The sequence below is a fragment of the Copadichromis virginalis genome, linkage group LG22, assembly GCF_057382275.1.
Source record: "Copadichromis virginalis isolate Kocher_CV1m ecotype Utaka linkage group LG22, C_Virginalis_male_GT1.1, whole genome shotgun sequence".
Classification (NCBI taxonomy): Eukaryota; Metazoa; Chordata; class Actinopteri; order Cichliformes; family Cichlidae; genus Copadichromis; species Copadichromis virginalis.
Window position 1 is genome coordinate 8554712 of NC_140638.1, and position 22935 is coordinate 8577646.

A 22935-nucleotide genomic window follows, 5' to 3' on the forward strand; every position below is an offset into this window, starting at 1 on the left:
AAATCAAAGACAAAAATTTAAAACAAATAAAAATTAAGACATTTTAAAAACTCACTAGCAGAATAGTAAGTCTGGTTATAAAAATATGTCTTTAAGATGGATTTAAAAGTTGATAGTGAGCTTGTTGATCTCCTCAGGGATGTTGTTGCAGAGAGTGGGTGTCCTGACAGGAAAAGCCTGCTTGGTTCTCAGCCCAGACTGTGGGATGGCCACCAGAGCCTTGGTCGAGGACCTCAGGTCACAACCGGGGGCGCACAGTGGCAGAAAATCTCAACTATATTTTGTTGCGAGCACAGAGCGGGCTTAAAAGTCAACATTAAATTATTTTTATATAATTTAATTAATGGCTATTTAATTAATGGCTAACCAAATGAAGACAGGCAAGGATAGATGAATAGATAGATAGCTGGACTAAGGAGCCAAAATGAATGAAGCGCTCACCGGAAATGTGATGACGTCGCTTTAGCGGTCTCAAGGTCGGGGCGGGGCTCTGAGTTTCTCTAGCAGAGCCTTGTTGTCGCTCTTTTGTTAATAAAGTTTGCTTTTGAAGCCAGTCAAGATGGCAGAGTACGATCTCACCACCAAGATTGCACATTTTCTGGACCGGCATTTGGTTTTCCCTTTGCTGGAGTTCTTGTCTGTGAAAGAGGTATGGAGGTTTTTGCGTGATATGTGTAAAAGTAAAATGCAGTTGTTTATTGGCGGGGTTTATAGGGTGAAATATGATTGTGGCCGGCAGCGATGCGACCTAGCGAGCTAACTGGCTAACAGTCACGTTAGATAGCCGGTCATCTAGCAGCTAACAGCTAGTTTGCAACTGGGTATACACTTTAGTCCTTTATAACCAGATTATTGTTTTAATGCTAGTTGGCGACACCATAAGTGGTTAGAAAATGTATAAAACAGGCATGCAGTAGGTAACTGGCTTATGATTGTTACCCCGCGTGTTAGCTTATAGCTTAGCGACTATAGTGAGCACATAGCATAACAGCTGACTGAATGGGAGGAACCCCATTCACGTGTCTGCTGTGATAATCCTGGCGCTATTAAAGAGCGTTTATGCCGGTGTTTCATTATTTGAATTCGCGTTTCAAAGGGAACCAATCCTGTGAATATGTGTGTTGTTGTAACAGATCTACAATGAGAAGGAACTCCTCCAGGGAAAGCTGGACCTACTCAGCGACACAAACATGGTGGATTTCGCCATGGATGTGTACAAAAATCTGTATCCGGACAAGGAAATCCCACACTGTAAGAAAACAACTCAACACTTTGCTTTGTTACGACACAGTAAGAGATGTTGTACCACAGACGCATTTGATTTGTTCACAATGCCTCTCACCACAGATGGGTTACAGACTCTTTAAGCTAGCAATGGTTTTTCCGTAGTTATACAGAGTTTTCTTGTGAATAAAACAAAGCGATCTTGATTTTCCACTTAAATAATTGAGCCAGGTTTAATTTAGTAAAGCTTAAATGCATTTTAGTTATTTAAATGGGTTACAGTAATGTGCTTTATGGTAACACAAACTCTTTACTTTAACTATACGGGAACCAACCATTGTTATGTGTTTGGTCAACCCCAAAGGCCCCTTTTGATCTAGGAGAAAACCATCTTATCTTATGTATTGTTTCCTTAATCTTTAAGTTTAAGCAAAGTTTAGCATAGAAGCCAGACCTTTGTAGTGTAACTTTAATTACTGTCCAACTACTGATGAATCACACTTGGACAGTTTAGAGTTAAGAGATCATGAAATATTAGTAACATAATATGAACTTAGGTGGTTAAAGTTATTTTTAAGTTACATTTAAAGGGAACGTTTTGCTTTGGTTTTGTAGTGTCCTGCATTCATTTATTTGTTTTCAGCCAAAGTAAATCTGTCTACCTGCTGCTGATTTGTTTTTGATGTGTTTTATTGTTCTGCTTCAGCTTTAAGGGAGAAGAGAAGTACTGTAGTGGCCCAGCTGAAGCAGCTCCAGTCAGAGACGGAGCCAATCGTCAAGATGTTTGAAGACCCGGAGACCACTCGACAGATGCAGTCCACGAGGTCAGAAAAATTCATCTCTCTCAGAAGCCTTGTCCATTCTTCACTGCAGCTCTGATCAGATTACTCTTGTGATTTTTATTTATGTGATCTGTGAAAGTCGTCTAGCTGTTTGACATCATCTCATCTGTTTGTTTTAATCTTCACCAGGGATGGGAGGATGCTGTTTGACTATCTGTCAGAAAAGCACAATGTGAGTATTTAAATGTTAGCTGTGTATGCACAATGTGTTTCATATTTGGTAAAAGGTGCACTGCATTTTAATCTTGGAAGTTGGGAGCTAGATGTGTGCTTTAGTTTCCATAACAACCAGCTGTCACAGTGAGCCAGCAGGACTGTTATCCAAATCTGTGAATCCTTAAACATCAAACATGATGCACCAGTGTGCTCATTACTAATTCAAAAATCAGAGTAAATACTTGTTGATTTCTAATTAATTTCTTTCCTTAATTTTAGTCTTTTAATCTAATGTACAGATAAATTACAGTTCTTATTACCGACTAGTCAGTGCATGCCAGCATTGTCCACATCGTGTGCATTAGAAAAGGGGGCTTGTTGTCAGGGAGGGGAGGGCTTTGTTTTACTAAAAAAGATGAAAGATGCTGCCACATTCACTAATCAGCCACTTGCTGTCAGCTTTCCAGCCTCTCCCTGTCAGATTTCTTAGAGAGGAAATTGATGGTAGCACTTTTTTAAACATGCAGCATTGATTTCACTGTACTGCACAGCTGTAGACTTAATATAATTTTCATTTTAGCCTGAATCAAGAGGATGTATAATCGACTAGTTAAACAGGAGAAAAACAAGATCAGATGATAACTCTAGTAGTCTGAAAACAGAATAAATGAGACAATGTTAAACATTATGAATATTGTGCCTGTATGTAAAGGCAATTTCAACCATTACTCAGCATTTAAGCATTTAATTGACTACTTACACACATCCTCACTTGATGTTATACCTTTTTAAAAATGACAGTTTTATCCCAAAAGTTGATTTTGTTCATTTAGATTTCATCGCTCATCCAAGAGGCTTCTTTGGTCTCAGCTAACGAGCAGTGGTGCTGGTTTCTGTCGTTATTCAGCAGCATTGTTTATAAGGCTGTGGGAAATCATCTGAGACTGAAGACGTTAGTTTGAATTGAGTGAAAACGCAGGTTAACAGAATCAACTTTGGGGGATTTTATTACCAAGTTCACTGATTATGCTTCAAGACAGTTTTATTATCGTACAGGTACTGATGGAAGAACTCAGTGAAATGTAGCTTCCATTTTAATCGCCTATATTTTACTTCCTAGTTTCGTCAAGAATATCTGGATACTCTTTACAAGTACGCCAAGTTCCAGTATGAATGCGGTAACTACTCTGGGGCTGCAGAATACCTCTACTTCTTCCGCGTCTTGGTAAGATGTGAACTTATACACTGTGTAGTAAATATGAAGTTGGATGCCTTTAATTTTTCTTAAACAGCACTTGGTGTGGTTTGATAACTTGTTGCTATCTGCTCAGGTCCCCTCAACAGACAGGAACGCACTGAGCTCCCTGTGGGGAAAATTGGCTTCTGAGATCCTGATGCAGAACTGGGAAGCAGCCATGGAGGATCTCACTCGTCTAAGGGAAACTATCGACAACAATGTAAGAAAATAATTAAAGAGATTGTTTGAGGTGCACATCCACTTCTCTGGTGTGCTCAAAAAAGTTGCATAACTTTGTTTGTTTTTTTGTTTTGTTTTTTAAAGTGCATTAAGATGCTTTTCTGATCGGCAAACATTTGTGTCACACGCTGGTGATGAATTAAAGCCCCCAGTCACACAGACAGGTTGCCAACCTGTGGTCGATATAGAAAACGCTACAACAAAGGTGGATGTCAAGGCGACGATATACCTGCTGCTCGGTCTGTGGCTTTTCGTAAGACTTGGGACCACGCCATTGTTTTTTGTAGCATTTCACTCGTTGCTGGGTTTCAAAAATGGCGGTTTCGATTTTTGTGAATGCAATGCTCCCACGATTCATTGACTAACTGACCAGCCAATCAGTGGCACATCAATGTTACATTTTTAGTATCTGCTCGGATCACTTGGAGCCCCAGCTGAGCAGGTTTTGGTAGCAGGTACTGTGACCTAAAACCCTGAAAACTATGATGAACCGCGGTGCGTCGATCCAAGTAGGTACTAATGGAAAAGGGGCTGTAGTGTGACCGAGGCCTCAGTTTTGTGAATCTTGAGTCACACTGGCAGCAAAGCTTAAAAGCTCTGGCCAACCATGCTGTTCATGAGAGGCCATAGAAAGAGTTTCCTGGTGGTTTGTTTTCCACGTTTATGTGAATATAAAATAAGAAAGCACCAAATCCTGGTTAAGCATGATTAAAGTGTGTTTTACCCTTGGGTTTGCTTGGGTCCCTGTGACATAAATTTCAGCATCTGACAGTGAGCGTGAGGGTCCACACAGACGTCTGCGTGTCTGCCTGTTTTTTGTGACTTGTTCATATTACAGTACACCAACCATGCATGGGAACAGACAGTAAACTTTAAAGAAGTATAAGAGGAATGACTACTCAGACGTCAGGTCTCCAGCTTTTCGTGTCCACAACAGAGTAAAATCCAGGCCTTCAGCTACTGTAGCCCAGCTTTAGAAGGGAGGACGGTACACCTGATTTCTCACTTTCATCATGAATAGAAACTAACTTACTGAGTCACATTTAATGCTTTTTCCCCACATTCATTAGCGCACACTACTTGATGGGTATTGGCGGACAGATAAAACCGTGTGAAGTCAGAGCATTTGCCTGTTTTCAGCTTTTTCTCTCTCAGCCGTAAAACGCAGATGGGAGAAGTTTGTGAATGCAATAACTTGACAATAAGGCCGTGTGGGATTTTAAAATTGATACCGTAGGTGCATCTACTAATCTTGGAAGAGTCGAATTTCAGTGACCCGATCTCAAGTTTGGGGTCGAAGGTCAACCTTTCTGAAAATCTTGTGAAAGTGATAACTCCAGAAGGAAGTCCCCAGAGATTTTCACATGTATACCATATGTGCATCTTCTAGGATGTTTTTTCATGTTCTTCTTTTTAAACTCCTGTGTAGTTGTTGGTTTTAGGTTTATAGTGGCAAAAATAATCCCTGGTATACAGACCAAGCTGTGCTGATGCCTGGCGTGTGGTTGTGTTTGCCGTATGCTGCGGGAAACCCCGGCCTGATGTCACATTTTCTCATGTTTTTTGTTGTGTTTCCTTTCAGTCTGTGAGCTCTCCACTCCAGTCACTCCAGCAGAGGACCTGGCTCATTCACTGGTCCCTCTTTGTGTTCTTCAACCATCCCAAAGGCAGGGACAACATAATCGAGCTCTTCCTCTACCAGCCTCAGTGAGTCACTGTATAATCAGTTATATCACAGAACAGTCATCTTTCTAATATAATGCCAGGCTTGTGCTCAGGCCACTGATGCGGTCATCTGCTTATGTTGGATGTTCCATCCTCAAGGACATTTGGACATCATTTTTTAAACCTTTGAACATTATTGAAGATATTACTAGTTTGACTGCCACCTTACTTTTGTATTATCAGTTTCTCTTTATGTGAATGCATTTTCTTGGTTCTTTTTTGAAATATAATGACTGCTGATACTACCAATTTAATTGTGAAGAATAACTTTTGTCTGGCTCCGTGCTGCCTTTGTGCTTTTCAGATACCTGAATGCCATCCAGACAATGTGCCCGCATATCCTGCGATATCTCACAACCGCAGTCATCACCAACAAAGATGTACGAAAGCGCAGGCAAGTTCTCAAGGACTTGGTGAAAGTCATTCAACAGGTAAGACCGAGAAACTGTTGATTATAGTAATTATTTCAAATGTGCCTTGAGGACTTAATCAACATGATGGCTTCTCTCTCACGCCTGAAGGAGTCCTACACATACAAGGACCCAATCACGGAGTTTGTGGAGTGTCTCTACGTGAACTTTGACTTCGACAGCGCACAGAAGAAGCTGAGGGAGTGCGAGTCGGTAAGAAAAGCATCCTGAGCGTCCTCGTTCAGTTTTTCGTCTTTGACGGTGTGCTTTTGTCATCGTGCACAGGCCTAAATCGCCCCACAAAAGTTGGCTGTCAGCTGGGACTGAGGGGTGATATGAAGCCCCCCTCAGCCTTGGTGCTGTGATCTCCTGAGTCCCAGGCATTTAACTTTGCAGCTATTCAACCCAAGCAAATCCATGTCTGGCCTGATTTGCTGGCTCTTACTTTTATTCAGTTTGATTTTCAAAGCGGAACAGCTGTCAGATTTCGGACTCGGTTGCCTTCTCTTTAAAAACCCTTGACTTCTATTTTGCAGTTGTGCTCGGGGACCACTTTGCACATTCTCGAAGCACTCTCATCAATTCGCTTTTAACCCCTCTTGTATAAATTATGCAGCGCTGGCAAAGCCTTCAACTATCCTGTCAGATACGCAGAGTGAGCGCAATGATGGAAGAATGAAGATAGTTCATTAAGAAAGTCTGTTGTCATGGATTCTGTTGGTTTGTAACACTCAAGAGGATATAAATTTACATTTTTAATTTTTCTTTCTCTGGAGATCAAAAACTTGTCTTAATTACTGTATAAACATGATTGCTTTTGTTTTGCGGTGTGCAGTTTGAGGATTAAAGTCTTGTTGAGAACTTGATTGACAGGAAGTAGTTGATGTCTGCACGGCCCTGCTTCGTGTCCTCTATGAAATATGAAAACAATCAGTGAGCTAGCAAGCTGCTTCAGTGTGGCTGAAGTGGTGAGTGACTTAATTTATTACACAACAGCTGTTTGCGAAATGAAACCACAATATCATCTGTCTGTCATCGGTGTGTTCATAAATCTAAACTCTTGGAAGTTTGAGATCGCTCAAACATCCTTCCTCTGCGCTGCCGCTTTTATTTTTGTAGAAATGCAGTCGCAGCCTAGTAGTACTCTGTTTAGTGACAGATTTCTAATCATTAGGGATTTGAATGATGTTGGTAGGTTTTAAAAAACTGTTTTGTGCTCTCCAGTGATGGTTAAAAGGGCCGAATGTCCATGTGGGTTAAATTTAGTCATGACGATGGAGTTAAATACTGTGTACCGTACGTAGCTGCAAGAATGAGATTCTATAAATCTTAACCAGTGTTGTTGTGAGTGGTTAGTTTTTAGTAAAGACTCTGCTTTACCAGCTCTGATGCATTGCTGTCATAACCTCAAGTCAAAGAAATGCTTGACAGAATTTCCCAAATAAGTCTGTAGTGATCAACACAGGACACAACTTCTGTATTAAGCGGTTCTTTAAACGGTCTTAAATATTGCTTGGAGAAGCACCATCCACAGCTTCGTCAGTCGATAGCAGACAGACCAGCAGATCAAACAGCTCTGAGGCACTAAATGAAAGAAAGCAGGACTTAAATGTGTAAATGTGGCGTCTGCAGAGTTTACTGTGAAAGTGTGGAGTTGATTCAGTGCGCTACGTACAACCTGAGCTAATTACTTTTGTAATGCTCCTTTTGTGTTTTTATTTCCCTTTTATTTCGTTTTTAATAGAAAGATCTCTTTTACAACTAAAACTATTCAAACTCAACATGTGACAAATGCACCTAATATAATAACATATACAATATAAAAATAGTCTCAACAACAAACACCGGTGTGATGCCTCTCATTGTCTTTTTTGTCCTTTGGCAAAATATTTGATGTCAAAGGTGTGTGTGTGGGGTCATTTAAAAAAAGCTGTTTTCCACTGATCTGTCAAAACACTGTGGGCTTTAAAAAGCATGGATGTTTTTAACTGTAGAGAGATTACCACAGCCCTGCACACATACCTGCTTAGTGATGAAGCTGAGATGTGTTAGAAGTAGCCTTTTAAAACTAAATTTACCAAAACATGGAAAGTAGTATATTATTGGTACTGAGGCTGATGATAAACACGCATTAACATCTTGTAGCACTTTATATATAATATGTAAGAAAAACCACTTCAGAAGCAACACACACACGAACTGATTAAGCACATTAATGCATAATTTACATACATGTAAGACACTGTTTCATAAAGGCATTTTGCTGGAAGGATTTTTTTCTATGGTGCGTATTTTCTTCTAGCACCAGTATTTTGATTTATTTTTAACAGATGGTGGGTATCGCCCACTAGCAAGGTCCTGATTTTGGTTTGAGGCTCACTCCCACAAACGTGAGGAAAACCAAGGGCTGTGCCATCCACTGCTGTCTGCTGTAAATATAAAAGCATTACTTACTTCAGCTGCAAGTTCTGACAGCCCTGTGTGATTATACAAAAAAAGCCTCTGTAGAAATGTGTGCTGCATCGTTACTTGGATGGTTTTCACTGAGATATTTTAATATGCAGGTTTGAATAACCAGTAGCTGAAGATCTAAATCACAGAAAATATTTGCCTGCACATAATGTGTGGCTGCCATGTGGTGGTATTATTATGCTCTGAATATACGCACCTTTTCAGCACTGCAGGGTGAGGGTTGTAATCTTTCGGGGCAGAAATGTAGTTATTTCCTTGCTGAAAAGCAAACCCTGTATTTGGCAGAGGGGAACTAAAAATTGCTCATTTGTAGAACATTCGGTCTTCTGTTTGTTCCTGGTATGTATAAACCCTGATGGATGCTCACCACTCTGGTGTTTTTGTCCCTGTCAGGTTCTTGTGAACGACTTCTTTCTGGTCGCTTGTCTGGAGGACTTCATCGAGAATGCCCGACTCTTCATCTTTGAAACCTTTTGCCGCATTCATCAGTGCATCAGCATCAAGTATGTCAGGGTTTTTTATGCAGTGTCTTTATTTCTGAAGTTATAATTGCTTTTAGAGGAAAAGTTTTATTTTTTTAAACCTACAAGATCTGTAAACTTTTTGTGCCCAGTTGATTCATATTCTGAACTTGTTTGACCTCTGTGCTCCCATATTTATTTACTTTGTTTTTTTTAACCTCGTGTCCTTGTTCTTTTTAAAGTATATTCAAAAGCAGACTTTTGCATTTAACCAGAGGATATTTACTGAAATGAAACGCCTCGTCCTCTTTCACTCTCTCCTCCCAGCATGCTGGCAGACAAACTCAACATGACGCCTGAGGAGGCGGAGAGGTGGATCGTCAACCTCATCCGTAACGCCAGACTTGATGCCAAGATCGACTCAAAACTGGTGAGGCTCTGCATTCGCTGATCCAGATGAGCTTCAAATCACTGAGCGTAAACAGCCATGACTGCTGATTTGAGTAGTAACACTGTGTATTTCTTTGCTTGTCAGAGCGCTATTTTTGAAGTACTTTAAAATCAGTCCTTGAGGGGGGAAATATTAATTCCTGCGAGTGTTTCTCAGGGTCACGTCGTGATGGGCAACAACGCAGTGTCGCCGTACCAACAGGTGATCGAGAAGACCAAGAGCTTGTCCTTCCGCAGTCAGATGTTGGCGATGAACATTGAGAAAAAGCTGGCACACAGCAGCAGGAACGAGGTAATCTGAGGACTTTGCACAGGGATTAAAAGATGTCACCCATTGGTCGTGTTTGTTGTTGCTGGAAGACAAAATGAACAGCACAGTGAAGCATTTCTGTTTGGTCCAACAAAGTTAAGAAAACTAAATTTTCTTGCAAACATCATGACAGCATTTGATTGTAACGCTGGCAGCAAACCATCATTTCTATTCAGTATTTTATTCAAGCCTGAGTGAATACTGCAGGATTTTTATCTGTGCAGGATAACAGTAAGCATGATCACTCGTCTGTGGGACAAGTGAATTAAAACACAATTTAAAATACAAACGTTTGTGTTTGTATTTAAATATACAAATGTGTCTCACCTGCATAATCATGTGTCAGACGCTTTTCCTTCGTGCTACTGCCCTCTGATGGATAAATGTGGAAAAACAGGAGCATATATTTCGTTGTATTTGTCTCAGTTCGTTATAATTATGGCTCCTGGTTTTCTTTTCCTTTTTTAATTTTGCAGTACTTCAGTAGTTTTTGTAAGATTTTATTATTTTAATGTGAACTTTTTTCCCAGCTGTCAGTCAGTTTGACAGAATAGCTGGCAGGTATTTTTTATTATGATGGTTCCTAATTTGGAACAAATTTCTTGTTACCTTTGTGTTTGTTCTCTTTTTGATGTGTTTTTTTTTTTTTTTTTTTTTTTTTGTGTGTCATTTCCTCAGACACCGAACTGGGCTGCTCAGGACTCCGGCTTCTACTGAGCACGAGCTGAAACGAGCATCAGGAAGATTCGGAAGCCTCTCGGGATGTTATTGAAGCTTTTTATTGACAGATTTGTCAGTTTATCCACCGTTTTTATTTAACTGCCTGTCATTGAACAATAAAAGCAATGAAGCGAGGCAGCTTATTGATACTCAAGATGTTACATGATAACCTATTTATAATCTGCTATGAGTAGATTTATTTTTATTTGTTTTTTAAGATGAAGCTTATTTCCTTGCACTCTGAAAGTAATCATCTAAAAACCTACATGACAGTTTACATTAAAGATTTCTGCCCCCCTTTATTGATGTCCTATGTCGTCTTTCAGCCACTAGATGGCACAGTTGGTTTACTTTTCGTTTGATGCTTGCAGATCTGCAGACAGTGGTAACATTTCAAAAGTTGCACATCTGTAAGACTGCAATGACTTTAATTTTGAGTTTCTATGATTTGCTGACAAATGAATGAAACTTGTAACTTTTGCAAACACTCGCTGTTAGAGGAAAATCTCTCATAAGGTTAAGCGTCAGGTGCAGCCTTGGATCATTTTCAGTTCGTGTGTTTCTATTAATCCTAACATGCGGCGTTTTTGTTTCTGCTCGTGCAGTTATTGTTGAACCGCACCTTTTTCTAAAGATTGAATGACACAGTAATGACTACTTCAAGATAGCACATCCTCAGTAAATATTTGCGGTGTGTAAATGCCCTGTAAAACCAGTCTTCAGTACTTTACTTTAGAAACTTCTATGTAAGGACGTGGGTTCCTTTAAAACTGGTTGGGTGACTGGTTCTATTTAATTAACGTGTGTTGTGTCTTTTTGCTTTGTTACTATCGGTGAGAGATAATCTGGATCTTACTGTGCAGGTTAGATGTTGTGTGAAGAAATGGAAGTGCGGCTGCAGCACAAGATCACCTTTATAACACCGTCTAGTGTCAGAATGTGACTCTACCCTGTAATTACACAAGTTTCAGCTGGCAGGTATTCAAGGAAAAATGTGAAACCACCTCGAGTGCATTTCTCAGTTGACCCTCGGTGTCTCAGTCACTTTGTGTGAGGATCCCTTCTAAGGGAGTGGCTCACAGTGAAGCTAGCTGCTGCGGCAGCTCTTAGCCACTCCTCCAAACTGTTTTTCTTACCCACACACACTCTCACACTTTTCCAGGACTCAGTAAAACACAACAGACACAAGCTAACACACACACAGAGCTGACGTGGGCTGAGGTCTGAGCCGGCTCCTTGTGGAACAGCTGGTATCCATCTGTGTTTGCTGCTGCTGCTGTAGGCACAGTGGCTGCCCCGAGAGGACACAAACTGGCCAATTGCAGCACACCCATGAGCTCTGCTGCTGTCACACTGCTGGATTTAGACTGCATAGATAGTTAGGCTCTTCTGGTGGCAATCAGTGTGATCAGCAGCCTTCAGCATGGATATTTCGACAACCTGGGCTGCCAGTAACCCAGCTGTGGCCCGGCTCCTCTGGGTCCTAGGTCTGGTACTGGCTACCCTCCTCGTCTGGTTCTTGTCCTTCTGCTGCTACAGCTGGAACCATAGCTCATCGCCCTCTCTGGAGAGGTACCTGGCAGGTAGGTGGGCCCTTGATCCCCACCCCTTCACCCTCTGTGGGTGTGTGGAGGCCTGTGATAGGTTTACAACTGACATGGCTGCTTACTGTGACTCTTCAAGTTCAAGTCAGGCTCGCTTTTACTACTCTCTCAGTGGAAACGCATTTTTCCCCCTCAAAGTCTGGTAATTGTAAATTGTCAGTGTTTCCTTTCCAAGACGGGAGGATCCACATTTTCCAGAAACTGCCAGCTCGTGTTGGCTCTGTCTCTTTTTTTGTGGTTGGAGCAGTTCTTATTACCACTTTTATGTGCTGTTACCCATGTGAGGGGATACAATGGGTCTTTCATAGTCAAAAGTACAATTTTTTTTTTTTTTTTAAAAAAGAGAGGAATTTATCCACCACAGATGTAATTTTCCATTTTACCGAGCACGTAAAACTACATTTTAATGTTGTACAGTCCGTAATGTGAGCTTAATGATATGTTATAAATTTGACAATATGTGATGACAAGGGTCAACACGCAGCTGAGGTGATTTGCGGAGTCATGGTAACATGCATGTCACTGCAAGCACCTTGTGACCACCATGAGAAGTCACAGGTTATTTTTATCGTCTCATATTCAGATTCTTTAAACTAGCTCCATCTGAACTGAAACATCATAGTAAACTTTGCTTATCAGCTGTGCATGTGACAGATGTGTATTCTTTCTCCAAACAGCAATGGCAAAGCCCTCCAAATCTAAAGCTCCGACTCAGGTGAGAAAAGCTCTCGTAAGAGTGACTGTGCGTTGTTCTTTATTTTTCTCAGTAGCTCCAGGGCTCTTCAATCACAGCAGTTATCTATTCACAAATGTGTCCGCCTGTAATGCCTCCCTTAGACTTCAGGGGTCCTCGTTCACTTGTACTTTATCAAAACTCCCTTGCTGATGAGAAAAACTGACAAGACCAGCGAGCTTGACAAGTTCATCAGTGTACCGATCCATGACAGGTATACGTCAAATATAATTTGCAGCATTATGGAAATTGTCTGGGAAAACTTCCAGCTTTAGTGTTTTATGTCTAATGTGCCATAAATCTGCCATAAGATTTTCTCATGTATTTTTTTAACATAAAGATGTCGTCAAAATATTTCACACAGTCAATTAAACCTAAAGATAACAACGCCCAATAAGACCCAAACGAGGCCCACATCTACAGTTTCCATGGATCGCATTTGGCCTTGACTCGCAGCATTAATTCAGGTTGGGTCTGACTGCTGTAACTCTGCCACACGTCCACCTTATATGGGCCAAATGTTAGGTGCATTTGGATCATGTCTGTCCCACATAACATTTCCATGGGCAGTGACTAAGCTGTAAATGCCAAAAATAGCTCAGATTGGGGCCCGATGTGTCTGACTTCTGGGATGGTTAATGTCAATATAACTCAGCTCCATCACTCATTTTCAGTAGTCTTATTTACAGAATGAATAATTAAAAAGCTTTGATACTTATTTTTTTTTCACAGCAGCCCTTTTGACACATAGTAGCAGGATAAACAGGTGTAATTGGTCAAATTAACTATATTTCTGCTCCAGAGAACAAGTGTGCAAAACACTCACTTAAATAAAACGGATGCATTTTAATGCTTTTTAATTACACCTCTGTTTGTTCTGAAATACACTGGCAAATCTGCTGATGTTAAAAGTAGCACTTAAGTGAGTCAACTCCCTGAAGATTATGGTTCTAATATGTCTCCTTTAAATCTGACGAAATACTCGTAAAGACATGTAGCCATTGTGAGATTGTGTATGCTGTAATCACAGCAGTGCATCAAGCTTTTACATGTTTACTAACTTCATTTAGAATGTTACTTGTACTAATTAACTCTAAATGCAGGTTACATTTGAAGCTGAATGGTCTCGAACTTCATCTTGAGTGGAAAAAAATTAATGATCAGTTGTTGAATTGTTCTACTCAAAACCACACGTGCATCCTCTGGGAAACATGACCTGGACCTCAGTTCTGCTGCATGTCATAGCTGTGTGATTTCAACCTCAGCCAATGTGGTGGACCAACTCAGAGCCTCACTGCATTTAGGGTTAAAAAGCTTTTGTAGCTTAATGTCAAAAACATATGATTCATCAGTGATTCATCCAACAGTGAATACTTTTTTAGCATTTGGTGTTCTGTCTGAGTAATAAGGGCAATTGATACATTTAATGTTTGCAGTGTGAGTAAGAGAATGTCTTTAATTACAAGCAGAGCTGGCACTTTCTACAACACAAAAAAGTCACTGTCCTAACTCAGTGATTACTTAAAAGCGTTGCATACGCCACTGAAGCTGCAGCTAATATGCAACATTGGTGCTGTTCACATGTTATAAATCCAATAAATGTATTCTGCAGTCCTTCCTCTCTATGTTTTGTACTCTAACCTCTTGGCAGCTGAAGCTTGTCACACTGCGATGCCATTACTAAGTAGACTGCAAGTGGCCTTGTGATCTGCTGAGAGATCTGCTGGCCTCCGTCAGTGTGTTTTGGCACAGACAGAATGAGTGTTGTCACACAGTAGAGAAGCACTGTGTAGTCATTGTGAGTGATAATCTGGAGGGCCTCTCTGAAATGGCTCCATGAGTGAAGTCCTTTGTCTGAATGGCACTGACAAGCCACCAACGGTCCATATTCTTCTGCAGTAGCAAGTGGATGGACAAAGAGACATGTGAGGTCTCTCTATGTAAAGCAGAGCTGCACATATCCCGGCACTGTGGTGGAGTTACTGTCAGTTATCTGCTGGTCTCTGTTTGCGAAAGCATAATAACCAGATACACTAGTGGACACGTGTGGAGAGGGATCCAACCAAGATTTATGCAATACAGTTGCATTCTTCAAAACACATTAGGAGGCCATGAGAATGAGGGCCATTAAAACTCCCACTCATGACCTGCATCTGCTGGTGGTGCAGAGGTTACAGCAGAGCTGAGTGGCTTTACATTTCAATTTCCAACATTTAAATAGTTTCATTATGGTTACAGATGATCTTCTAATAGTGAACAAAGTCTTGTTTGTTTTAGACGATGCAAATGTTAAACATAATTTCTGCGGTTAAATCTGCACAATTTCCCTTCCTAAAATATTGCAAAACCTTTGAGTGCTGTAAGATGAGATAAGATTCATCTCTAAAGAAGACTATACAGCGACGTGATGAAGGATATTCAGGATTAATCCTGTCAACTCCAAAAGTATGTCTATTCACTAATGGATGTTCTTCCACTCAGGTTAAACAAATTATGATGTTGTGGCTTTATTTCACGCCAGGGAATTCCAGCAGCAGGAAAAAGAAAACCTTGTTTGTTTACCTGACAGCGCTAATCTTAATGAGTGTCTAAAATAAAGTCTTTGTCTGGCCCAGTCATCAGTGCGTGCCAGTTATCGAGACCATCTGTTTTCCATCTGTAATTGGAGAGTGAACTTTAAAAATGAGTCCTTTAATTGGAAGTAAAACCTGAACTTTGTTCCATGTTGGATGGTGGATATATCTGAAGCAGCACACAAACTCTATCTTGAATATGTTAGATGTTGTGTTAATACTTGATTAAATACTCTTTTTTTATCTCAGCTAAACAATGATAAACAATTAAACATGATCTTATTTTACATGTCTCATTTTAGAAGAAGAAAAAGGCAAAAGAAAAGGCAGAGAAATCTGCTTCTGTCCAGCCAGAGGATGTTGTGGCAAAGGAGTCTGTAGCCATTGGACAGGAGCCACCATGCCCTGCAGTGAGGAAGAGGAAGAAGCGAACTCCTAAATCTGGGGTGGAAACTGTGACTACAGTGGCAATGCAGAAGGTGAGGAGTCATAGGACAGGTTTCCTGCCTTTTCAGAACCACTTTCTCTACTTTCTTTGGTTTAATGGCACACTTCAGGATCCTAAAAAGAATGAAAATGCTCCACTTTTCTGTCTTAGTTAAGGCTAATTTTTCTCTGAAAATTTTTCATCTGGATTTGCTGTGAACTCATCTCGGTGCTTATGGGACATGTGGCTGACTGGAGACATAGTGTCCATTACTTTTTAAAGCTTTAGATACAAACTGTATCCATAATTTTTTTTGTTAATATACTAATAAATTATGATTCTTGAGGATTAAGATGCCCAGAGTAGTTAAACAGTTGTAAAATTAAATCAAATCAAATCTATTCCTATAAAATCATACATAATAAGTACTTTTACTTTAGGTACTAAAGGATGTTTCGATGGTACTAGTTTTGCACAAAATGGTCCTGAATGCAAGACTTTTACTTTTTATCAAGTGTTATAAAATTTATTTTATGTTTTAAGGGCTTAAAATTCGAGGTTTGCTCTCTTTTAGATTACTTCTGTGTTTACCTGGTTTTCCAAAACCTGCAATAACTGCAGGAGTTCTATGACTTATTTCCCCACTGATTGGGTTCTGACATGCTGTACGTGCAAAAAATGATTCACCAAAGTAATTCCAACATGACCTGGAGCATCTCTCACTCAGAGCTCTCCGGCTCTGTGAAGCACTCAGTTGATCAGATTAAATCTTCAGCACAATGGGTACAAAGTTGGCTCAGACGCTGGTATTCCGGACTGGTGACATGCATGATTTGTGAATACAAGAAGGGGCTCTGTGTGGGACGGAGCCAGCACGTCACTCCCACCCCTCCGGTCTGAGTCCTCGGTAATTCATTCTACTAGTGGGAGACTAATAATGTAGTAGTGCCACACAAACAAGCAATCTGCCATTCATCAGTCACTGTTGTGATTATGTAATAGCTCAGCAGGGCAGTTTTTAATGTGAGTCAGTACAAGTTGGTCTCATTTGGAGCAAAAAAGAAACCTGAAAAACATGACAGAGTAAACAAAGCAAAGGGAAATGAAATTAAGCAATTTTACACATTAATGGGATTTTAATCAAAGTGCAAAGGGCAGGCAGAGGTCATTAAATAAAACAATTTTAAATATCTTGGACTGTTACTAAGTGCTAAATCAATTACCAACAATTAAAAATCATTCATTGTGAGAGTGTTCTTGTTTGGCCTTTTAGTTTTTAGACATGTAGACTAAACACTGGGTCCAATTACACCGTCTTTCCAGGAACTTCTACAACATTTCATGGCCTGTTTCGGGAGTCCTCCGGTGTCATGGAGACATTTTGTTGCCTCACTGACGAGGGCTCTTGTCAGATGCCAGCTGGAATACCCTTACTAATTCATCCACTTTCTTAACATCTTATCCAACATTGTAGCGGGGAGGCTGGAGCCTATCCCAGCTATGATAGGGCGCCAGGTGGGGCATCAGGAATACCTGGAGAAAACCTGCAAGTGCACGAAGGAGCAAGCGGACATTTAACCTGATTTAACTGTAAAATATTATTAAAATCTCTTTCAGTTTTTAAAACTTTGTCTTAACAGTAGTTTTGTAAGCTACACACTCTGGTGTTTAAAATGAAAGCACACTACAGCTGTTTCCACGTGACATACAAGTGCTGAGCTCGGCACTGGCGTTGCGTCCTGAGTAATAACACCATTATAAAGGATTTCCTGTGAAGTTTGGGGGAAAGTGCAGAACTCTCAGACTGAAACGGAGACACACATCATTTTTTTTACTCATATTGCTTCACCCAACCCGAACCCGCTCAGAACCACAGTTTGAGTCACATATTTCCTTCATAGGCTCCACATGAGCTTGCCCGCATTACCACAACTAAAAGTCAGCGTGGAGGGTGTAACGCGTAGCGAACCGACAGCCTCCCCGCTATAAACCTGAGCTCAGTTTTCACATGCGCAATCAGATCTGCCTCCTTATCTCAAACGTGCCTGTTGTTCAGTGACAACTTCGCCGGTGTCGTCGCGCGAGCAGAGCTCGAGGCATGCTGCCTGCAGGCTGAGGGAGCTGGTTCCTCCTCTCGGCTCGTCCTGCAGCCCTGATCAGTCCAGGTCTGAGCGTCTGAGCATCCCACAACCAGGAAACTGCAGGACGCAGGCGCGACTCTCGCTGCGGATGAGGATGATGATGGCTTTCGAAGTTTGAGCAGGTTAAATCTGAACGTATCCGCCGACGTAACGACTGCAGAGCCGTGTTTTGCGGTTGTGTACCTGGGACCAAACCAACAGCCATCCTGGATATTTTGTGCGTGAGTAAACGAGGAATACAGATTATTCATTTTTCATGTTTTGCCGCATCGTCGACACCGATGATCACACGATTTAGTGCATTTCAAAGCCTAGAGGTCATAAAATAAAACCCGACCTATCATGGTAGTATAAGCGAGGCTGTTCACGTCATAACCTTCACTCTAACCTGTTAAACGGCAGGTGCACCCACCCCTCCGTGTCCTCTCTGCGGCTCAGCCTCATTACAGGTGTGGCGGTGCAGAGCAGAACGAGCTTGAACATCTACGATCCTTGTTGTGTTCAAGTTTTCTGGGAAGGATCCAGACTTGACAGCTTTGTCTGAAAAGTGATTATCAACAGATCCAGTCCCGCTGAAGTCCATCGGTTGTTTACAGTTTGGGAAAGAGCGAAGAGGGGAGTTTGTCAGCTGGACTGAGCTACTGTCAGAGTCTGGGCATTCCTGTGTACACACTACTTCATTTTCTTTGATTTCCAAGACCTGGATGGAGCATGCTCTCTAATGCTCTGCAGAGTTGCCTGGTAACTACGGATCACCATGATGCTTTCAGCTGCTTGGAGCAAGGCCATACAAGAAAGCATATGCACTGTGAATAGGAATAGGTTGGAGACATAAGTACAGAAGTAATAAGAGCTGTAGATGATGGTTATATGCTCTACATCTGATCTGCACTGATAGATCATTTGTAGTAGAGTAATAATTAATTCAGAGAGATGATCACAGATGACATAAAGAGGCTTAAACTTTGGTGCCTGGCTGACGAAAGGACTCTTCAGAAAGCTATCTTTTGATGCCTCTTGCCAGTGCTGAGGTCTCCCTCTTTGCTATGCGTGGGCACTGTTTTAGAAGCTATGAATTTTTAACGTGACTTCCTGTAACCTTTGAAACAGCCCAGTCTGCAGTCTTCTTGATGTAGTTATATGATGCCCATTGTTGTCCATGAAAGACCCTAGTTCCTAGATCCCAAGATGAACCCAAAGACCATTATTAGTTGACTGGTACTGGTCAAATATTGGCAAAATTTCCATTTAGAGCGATCAATGTTCCAATGTTCCATTTAGACCAGTCATTGAAACGCCACAGGGAAGCATAATGCATTACTGCTCTACTTTCAGAGGCACATTGAGGTATGGCATGATAAAATAATCTTAATCTGTTAAAAGTTTTCCTAAATAAGAAACCACACAAGTGGTTGAGTACTGATGTGCCTCCATATAGTAACAGCTGCCACGTGCAGATGTTCAGTTTCACTTCATTTGATCCTGAAGTAGGTTTTTGTTTATCTTAAAATGTGCCAGTTTAAGAAGCCAAGACATGATTGAGGATTGCACATGAAAAATGCGCTCATTAATATTTTCAGTGTTTGTCGTGTGTGATTTATGAGTAGTGTTTATCTTGGTAATTATATTATTTATAGTAGTTTAATAGATTTTTAAACCTTCTTAACATGATAACAATGTTTAGTGTGGTAGGTTGTCTAGAACAGGTTATGCTTGCACTATTTCCTGAAAAATAACAAGTTTTAACCACATTATTTGTGGTGCAAAAAGCAGACAAACTGCCCCACAGTGCGTGAGTAATTAATTTTTTTCTTTTGTGTTCTGCAGGTTTCCCACCTAGCACTGCCACCCCTTTTTTGGCGTTGATTTGCATGTTTATTTTTCTAATGTGTGGAACAGAAGAGTTGAATTAAAGAGAAATTCCCCCTTTGTCTCATTTTGAGTTGTTATATCATAATATAACATGAAGTGGTTGAAATAAATGTTCAGGAATGCTGTCTTTTCCCGTTGTGTCTGCAGGACACAGAAAAAATAAGCCTGGAGCTGCTGTTGGTCTGTAGGCTGTGTTTTGAGAAACCTGGCAGTGTGCTGTAAATATGCTCTGAAACAAACCGCTTTAATTATGTAACGGTTTAATTGCACAAAAAATAAAATAATCAGTGCTATAGTGTTACAGAACTGCAATTATATCAGGAAACAGTAAGTAGCCAGAAATAGCCTTTAGGTAAATTATACCCTGAATATGAGCTGTGTCTGAAGCCCTGGAGATGTTACTCCTGGGGGTTTGGTCCTGTCTGCTCTCATCCAATCAGAAAGCGGTGGTGGTGTAGCCAGCGCCCCTGTGGAGAGCCTCCTGCATCCTGGATGGTGACTCAGCTGAAATGAAGCTGGTAGCACGGTAACGTTGCATAGTGCATCAGCAGCACCTGCCCTGTAAAAACTCCTCCTCTTTCACACAGCAGTCTGTGCACTGGGCTACTACACGCATGGTCTAAAAATAGACTCTCCAAAGTAGGGCATTAATTCAATACCACAATTGTACTGTGATTTCATGTATTTATTTATTCATTTGTTTTTTATTGAAAGTTGATTGCCGCCACCTTGGGCATTAAGTCTATGCGTAAATATGAGATTTTGATATATAGATAATTGGGGGGGGAAAACAGACATTTATAGGTTTTGGATTTTAACCATGTTGAAACGAGCCTGTCCCTTTAAGGCAGATTTTAGCTACTTGGGGCCCAGTGAAATATTAGCGTTTCAAGAAATAACTGGCCAGGTGTACAGTCTTTCTCGCTTGGAAGAAATTCACCAAAAGATATTTACCACGACTGGACTTTAAGGTGTTATTTATCCGGCCACCAGGAGATATGGTGTCACAGAAAATCATGCTAGTAGCTGGCAGGCCCACAAAAGCAACCTGACAGTATTAATTAGCACAGTTGGGCTTTAGCTAGGAGTAATTCAGGCTTTAAGTGAAGGTAGCCTGTCATCTGGCTACTAAAATACGAGAACAAACAAAAAAGTATATATAATAAGAAACAGAACTGTCTTAGTTTTTGTTTTGAGTTTCCGTTTTTATATTTTTCTGGTCACCGTGTCCTTTCAGACTATGGAGGAGAAGCCCAAGAGGAGGCCTCTGGTCAGGGCTGCATCGGAGGAGAGCTCCAGCGATCTGAGTTTAGTCAGCTGTTCGCCGTCTCCCGGAGACACCCTGCCCTGGAACCTGCCCAAACACCAGCGGATCAAGCGCTCCAAGTCAGCCTCTGGAGATGTTCTGGACCCAGCAGAGAGGGCCGTCATCCGCATTGCAGGTAAGATGTTCATGGGCAGGTAGAAGACCCTCAGTGGTTTATATCTGTAGACGAGCTGGTAAAGTTCTCTACACTATTTTTCTAACTGCTGCTGTAGAGTTTCTAACGCCAGGGTATAGCATTGCATAAGGAAATCTACATCCCAGAAGTTCAAGTTTCTTTTGTTGGTTTATGCCTAAACATTTTTAATGCTGTTGATTAGACCATGGTTAAAAGTATGATTTATATGTTTTTCAGGTATTACCTGGATGTGTGTCTGGGTTAGGACTTGTGCACAGTCAATTTGAATGATTTTCCTTGTAAGAACTGCTAACTGAAAGCCTGTGATTTATGGCTTCTGTCCCACAAAAATAATATGTTCTCCATGTACTTTGTTTAGTTTTCATAGTCCTTGGATTACAGTAAAGCTCACTACTTAGATTCACTCAGTAATTATCATCTGCTGCACATATTGTGCCATAACCGCTAGAAAGTTATAGCATTCACCGTCAGTGAATGCCTCCTCAATTTTATTGTAAAAGTCCACTTGCTTCTAATCAGCCAATCCTGGCCCGTCCTGTTCAGATGGTTTACTTTCCAGGTAGGTGTTATTCCATAAAAGTGTCTTGTCCCCTCATAGCAGTAGCTGTGAAACCTTGAGAGCCACTCTAACCAGAACCTGAAGTACCTAGGGAATGGGTTCATACATGTGGCGTTCTGCAAAAAGGACCACTGTTACAAATTGCAGTTCAAGACTGTTTGGGGTTGGGGTTCAACCAATCAGATCACTGAACCTGTGTCCACCAGTCACTGAACTTGTTTTTGTCAAAAACATGAATCAGTCTGAGGAGCTTAAAAAAGCAAGCAGGCAGTGATTACTCGTACCGACCTTGCTCTTACTTGGCAGTTGATTGGATGATCTACCATCGCACCTGTAAAATGCCAGTAGCTGCCATCTTTTTTGGCTCCTTTGTTGAGCTGTACCGACTGGTGTAGCTACAAACACGTAGCTTTAGAAAGGTGGATTGTCTTACAAATCTTGCTGCATCTTTTTTCTTTTTTAAGTACTTAAAGAAACAAAGTAGAAACAAAAATCCTTATGGACTCTCCCAACATTCATACATACTGTACACTCTGTCAGAGGTTTTACATTTGACAGAGGTTCACTGTACAATAAAAGGAAAGTAGCAGCATCTCTCACTATGCTCATTCATATATCCCGGGGATTCTTTATCCTCTAGAGATTCTCCAGGTTCTCCACCTCTGTTAACTCTCACCTGTGCACTGAGGCAGGGATCTGATGAAGCAACTTGCTGCCTCAGCATGTTCAGTGGTCGGTGTTTAGTTCAGATAGTCTCTTTGGACCACGGACAGAAACCCAACCTCATCTTCCCCCCTCCCTAGTTGTCTCTAATATTGATTTGATGGGGTGGGGTACTGCAGTGTGACTGGGTGTTATTGTCTCTGCACACATAACAACAGCAGTACATTTGTATGTCCACGCACTTCTGCAGAGCTTGTTGGTGTGCTGCAGTTTAAGGACAATCAAGTAAATTTATTTCTAAACAGAAAATTGACTAAAATGTTTGTCATTGTGAGGCAGATACCAGAATCAGATGAAGTGCATTAGATAAGTGTGACTGTATGAGTATTGTCCCACTGGATCGCTGCCATAATGGCCCTGACTCAGTCTGAGTCATTAGCCTTGTGAGATGATTGCTTTATCTCACAGTGAATGGAGGCGTGACCATTTGCTATCAAGCTGCAGACAGTCTGAGGGGCAGACTGTGTCGGATAATGCTGAATATGGTGTCAGTAAGACTGTATCAACATTTTGTAGCTTACTGATATACCTAATCGGATAACACTTTAGTTTAATGACATCACTTAGAGTGATGGTGATGAGACAACATAATT

General features: G+C 41.0%; 2 protein-coding genes across 2 annotated transcripts; both read left to right on the top strand.

Annotated features, from left to right (window-relative positions):
- The first annotated feature begins 507 nt into the window (after positions 1-507).
- Positions 508-10549, top strand: eif3eb (eukaryotic translation initiation factor 3, subunit E, b). Its single transcript, XM_085446121.1, has 13 exons — positions 508-649; positions 1134-1251; positions 1931-2048; positions 2196-2238; positions 3343-3447; positions 3554-3679; positions 5282-5406; positions 5729-5855; positions 5946-6047; positions 8700-8809; positions 9095-9197; positions 9375-9509; positions 10206-10549. Exons 1-13 carry the CDS (start codon positions 560-562, stop codon positions 10242-10244), a joined length of 1341 nt encoding a protein of 446 aa, XP_085302247.1. The 5' UTR covers positions 508-559; the 3' UTR covers positions 10245-10549.
- Positions 10550-11378: 829 nt separating this feature from the next.
- LOC146682662 (uncharacterized) lies at positions 11379-17162 on the top strand. The gene is made up of 4 exons (XM_085446969.1): positions 11379-11830; positions 12529-12566; positions 15460-15655; positions 17059-17162. Exons 1-4 carry the CDS (start codon positions 11671-11673, stop codon positions 17160-17162), a joined length of 498 nt encoding a protein of 165 aa, XP_085303095.1. The 5' UTR covers positions 11379-11670.
- Positions 17163-22935: the final 5773 nt, after the last annotated feature.